Source organism: Silurus meridionalis, chromosome 9 (assembly GCF_014805685.1).
Source record: "Silurus meridionalis isolate SWU-2019-XX chromosome 9, ASM1480568v1, whole genome shotgun sequence".
Taxonomy (NCBI): domain Eukaryota; kingdom Metazoa; phylum Chordata; class Actinopteri; order Siluriformes; family Siluridae; genus Silurus; species Silurus meridionalis.
The window spans coordinates 2,502,474-2,507,250 of record NC_060892.1 but is presented as its reverse complement, the minus strand read 5'-3'; the positions used below and the strand labels follow the sequence as shown (position 1 = coordinate 2,507,250).

The following is a 4,777-nucleotide window of genomic DNA, read 5'->3' as shown; positions in this document are numbered from 1 at the left end:
CTCATTTGCTCAGGTTGAAAAAAGCAAAATTCTTAATGCATATGGAAAGTATTCACAGAGCTTCACTTTTTTCACATTTTGTTATGTTATAGCATTATTCCAAAATGTATTATATTCTATATTTTCCTCAAAATTTTACAAACAATAACCCATTAAGACAATGTGATAGAAGTGTGTTTGATATTTTGAAGAACTGTACTGAAGATCTGTACTGAAGAAATGGTTGTTCTTTTGGAAGGTTCTCTTCTATCCACAAAGAAACCCTGGAATTATTTTAAAGCCCTTCTCCCCCAATCAAATAAATGTGGCCGGGTGGCTCAGCTCTACGAAGAGTCCTGGTGGTTCCAAACTCCGTCCATGTACCAATGATGGAGGCCACTGTGCTCACTGGGCTCTTCAATGCTTCAATTTTTCTGTACCCTTCCCCAGATCTGTGCCTCAATACAGTCCTGTCTCAGAGGTCTATAGACAAAAGACAAAATGCTAAATTTGTATCATGGCAAAGGCTGTGAATACTTATGTATACATTTGCAAAGGATGAAAAAGTTTCATGTTGTGCTGTTGTGGTGTATTGTTTGTAGAATTTGGAGCAAAATATTTAATTAAATCCATTTTAAAATAAGGCTGTAACATAAAATGTGAAAAAAATTGAGGTGCTATGAAAACATTCTGGATGCACTGTATTACGTAAAGATTTTGGACAAATGGATGGAGTGGTTTGCATGTGCCATTTTGTCTGAAAAAAGGCAAATACACAGTTTAGTTTTTAAGCTAAAAGAGAGTCTCTGAAGGTCACAGTGACATTTTCAACCCTGGTGCTAACCAAAATTAGCAATGTATTTTTTATCCTATTGCATTATCTTTATTTTAATTATTCTTTTTACTCAGTAACAGATATGATTTATGTATTTAAGTACAATACTTCAAAGAAAAGATAAGTAAAAGAAAAATTACAGATTTTAAAAACTACTTTAAATGATGTTGTACACAAAAAAAATACTAATTTACAGTAATGCAAGTTAATTACTCTCCACCACTGCATAAAGCCTTTAACCCTACTCTGTGGTACTTTTCTGTCAGTGTCATTGTAAAGAACTCTCTCAGCATTTTTGGAGATTTCCACGTGTCCTAATGAGGCTGTATCCATTGTTACAGATCACTATGTGGAATCCTGCCCACTGATGGAGTTACATAAAAAAATATAATGCTGTGTGATATTCAACCTAACGACTAAATATATTTGTTTTAAAAAGTAAAATACCTCAGTCTCACTGTATTATAGTTTTAATCCTTTATAGTAGTGTTACTGTTCTTTTTTTTTTTAATCTGATGATGTTTATTATTTGTTCTCATTCTCGAGCTCTCGGGCCCTGATTCTGGTTTAATAATGAGTCATTTTGTTATAATACCAACAGTCACACTGAATCCTGTTCACACATTGCTGCGAAGAGGAATAATAACAACACTACAAATAACCTGAATTGATTTGTGCTAAGTTATATAATCATATGTAGTGATGTGTTTGCATTTATATAATTCATCAGGAGTTTCAGTGAGTTTAAGGACAACATTTGAGTGATGAAGCAGCATCTGTTCATATTCCTGTTTGTTGCAGGTGAGAAAAGTGTGTGTGTGTGTGTGTGTGTGTGTGTGTGTGTGTGTGTGTGTGCACCTAGTTTAGGCACTGGATCTTCTGGTAACCCAGGCTTATACCACCAATTCCAGCAACAAATGCTAATATTTATAAGAAACAGCACTAAAGATAACTACAGGCTAAAAGTTTGTTTCCTTACACTTTTGCCCATATAGTGTAGTTAAAGAAATATTGAGATTATTGGGTTTAGAGAGACATTTTCATTAACAGAATTAAAAATGTAATAAATATATTTAATAGCAAAGGTTTTTTTTTATGTAAAAAGATTATGTAGGAAATATGAAAATTAATTAAAACAAAAAATAAATCTTCTCCACAGGATTCGCCCCTCTAAGCCTGTCTGTTTCTCGTAAGTACTTTCTGATTCAGGAGGGGAAAACATGGAGTGATGCTCAAGCTTACTGCAAAGCCAACTACCATGACCTGGCTATTATACAAAATAAAGACGACGTGGTCCAAATTCAGAATGAAATTCGGGGAAAACAGTTCAAATCCAGTGCTTGGATTGGACTGTACATGGACATCAGCTGGAGCTGGTCTCTTGGAAATGTGCCACTGGGTAGTTTTATAGCCTGGAGTTTTCCCCCACCTGACTATGATTGTGCAGTGATATACCCTAGAGGGTGGATAGATACTCCATGCAGTGCTCGATTCCCCGTTGTGTGTTTTGATGGTAAATGAACATCATACATTTCATATTTTGTTAGTAGGGAAAATTGTCTTTTTGTTGATCTGTATGTAGGAACTGTTTGTCTTTATCAACTTTTCAACATTTTTGTATGATATTTAAAGCACTGATAAATAAATATACAGTACTAGAGGTAAAATAGATTTTATATTATAACCTGTTTTTTTTCTAAGAGACAAAACATTAAACTATATTTTTCTATTTTCTATTTTCTAGAAACTAAAACTGGTAATGGGAGGTATATTTTTGTGCCTGCCACTATGGTATGGCTTGATGCTCAGAAATACTGCAGACAGCATTACACAGATCTGGCCAGTTCTAGAGATGCAACAGAAAACTCAGTTATAATGAATCTGGTACCAGACTGGACATGGTTTGGTTTGTTTCGAAACAGCTGGAAGTGGATAGACAAAACTGTATTCTCTACGTGGAAGTCTGGAAATCCTAATAATGCCTTGAAGGATAAAAACTGTGGTTATTTAAATAACAGTCTGGCTGATAATGGATTGTGCACAAACATAATGCCTTTCATCTGTTACGTAGGTACAGTAAGATAAAGTTATATTAAATTTCAAATGCAGACACATCGCTTTTAAAATCTAATTGTAATTGTGCATTCATGTATTGTGTGTTTTTTTACATTTCCAGAACCACAATTAAAAAAACAACAAACCATAAAGATAAAAATCCAGTCCAATCAGGATCCACATGATCCTGCTCTGAAAGTGGCTATTTTGGAGCAGGTGGGTTTGTTTCATGAGACTGCACTTGTGCATTTCCTGTTCCCATTACTGGGACATGTCATAGAACATGAATCTGTGGCACTTATATACACACACAGGATGAGGTTGGACTGCATCAAGGATTGGCTCTGAGCCCTTTCCTGTTTGCAATGGCGATGGACAGGTTGAAGGACGAGGTCAGACAGGAGTCTCTGTGGACTATGATGTTTGTGGATGATATTGTGATTTGTGGTGAGAGTAGGGAGCAGGTTGAGAAGAGCCTGGAGAGGTGGAGGTATGCGCTGGAGAGAAGGGAATGAAAGTCAGAAGGATTAAGACAGAGTACGTGTGTGTGAATGAGAGGGAGGGCAGTGGAGGAGTGCGGTTGCAGGGAGAAGAGGTGGAGAAGGTGGAGGAGTTCAGGTACCTGGGGTCAACAGTACAAAGGAATGTAATGTGTGTTGGAGAAGTGAAGAAAGAGTGCAGGCAGGGTGGAGTGGTGGAGAAGAGTGATAGCAGGAGTGATTTGTGATAGAATAGTATCTGTGAGAGTGAAAGGGAACGATTATAGGACTGTGGTGAGACCTGCGATGTTGTACGGTTTAGAGACAGTGGCATTGAGTAAAAGACAGGAGCTGGAGGTAGCAGAGCTGAAGATGTTGAGGTTTTCGTTGGGAGTGATGATGATAGACAGGATTAGAAATTAGTTTACTAGAGGGACAGCACATGTAGGACATTTGAGACAAGGTGAGGGAGGTGAGATTGAGATGGAGAAGGAGGTTAATGGATGTGGTGAGGGAAGACATGCAGGTAGTTGGTGTGAAAGAGGCAGATGTAGAGGACAGGGTGGTATGGAGATGGATGATCCGCTGTGGCGACCCCTAATGGGAGCAGCCAAAAGAAGAAGAAGAAATATACATTATAATATATATTTTAATCGCAGTCTGACTGCTGTGCTCAGTATCTGTTACTTTTTACAGTTTTTACAGATTAGTCATAAATATATTATTCATTACTCTTCTGTTTTTCTTCTGTTTACTCTTCTGTTTTTAAATAAAGGTTTATCTCTCTCTTTTTTAGATCGAGCAAAAACTGAAGAATCAAGGGTTGTTCAAGAACATCACTGTGAAATTTCGAGAGCAACCAGATGGAAAGTTTTTTTACATGATAAACTAAAACTAAAAGAGGGAGGTGGTAGCTCAGTGGTTAAGGCATTGGGCTTTGGATCAGAAGATCACAGGTTCAAATCCCATCACCACCAAGCTGCCACTGCTGGGCCCTTGAGCAAAGCCCTAAAAACCCTCCCCTGCTCAGTTGTAAGTCGCTCTGGATAAGGGCGTCTGCCAAATGCCGCAAATGTAAATGTAAATGTAAAACTACAGAAAAAAACTTTCTTTCGGCTTCTCCCATTAGGGGGCGCCACAGCGGATCCTCCGCACATTTGATTTGGCATGTTTTTACGCTGGATGCCCTTCCTAATGCAACCCTCCCCATTTATCCGGGCTTGGGACCGGCACTAACCACTAGACCACCAGGAAACCTTAAAACTACAGAAAAAGAATAACTAAATTCTTGAGCTGTTTCTTAAATGTAGGCATTTTAGAGCTAGTAGTATGTTCAGTCTCAGCAAGGGTGGAAAACCCTACCGAGAAACGATACTAAAGGGAATGTGTAGGTTATGGACCATAATTTTATATATGTAATGGTAGAAGT

The 4,777-nt window shown here is 37.7% G+C and overlaps 1 protein-coding gene across 1 annotated transcript; it reads left to right on the top strand.

The window, feature by feature from the left end:
* Positions 1-1,980: 1,980 nt before the first annotated feature.
* LOC124391677 (putative C-type lectin domain family 20 member A) lies at positions 1,981-4,258 on the top strand. Its single transcript, XM_046858411.1, has 4 exons — positions 1,981-2,327; positions 2,559-2,885; positions 2,991-3,085; positions 4,145-4,258. Exons 1-4 carry the CDS (start codon positions 2,171-2,173, stop codon positions 4,238-4,240), a joined length of 675 nt encoding a protein of 224 aa, XP_046714367.1. The 5' UTR covers positions 1,981-2,170; the 3' UTR covers positions 4,241-4,258.
* The last annotated feature ends 519 nt before the right edge of the window (positions 4,259-4,777 follow it).

What these genes read in the sequence shown, in the direction of transcription:
- LOC124391677 (XM_046858411.1), top strand. Translation starts at nt 2,171, where the DNA reads ATGGACATCAGCTGGAGCTGGTCTCTTGGAAATGTGCCACTGGGTAGT. An exon ending in GCCTTTCATCTGTTACGTAG is followed by an intron (nt 2,886 to 2,990) that starts GTACAGTAAGAT and finishes TTACATTTCCAG; the next exon opens with AACCACAATTAAAAAAACAA. An exon ending in AAGTGGCTATTTTGGAGCAG is followed by an intron (nt 3,086 to 4,144) that starts GTGGGTTTGTTT and finishes TCTCTTTTTTAG; the next exon opens with ATCGAGCAAAAACTGAAGAA.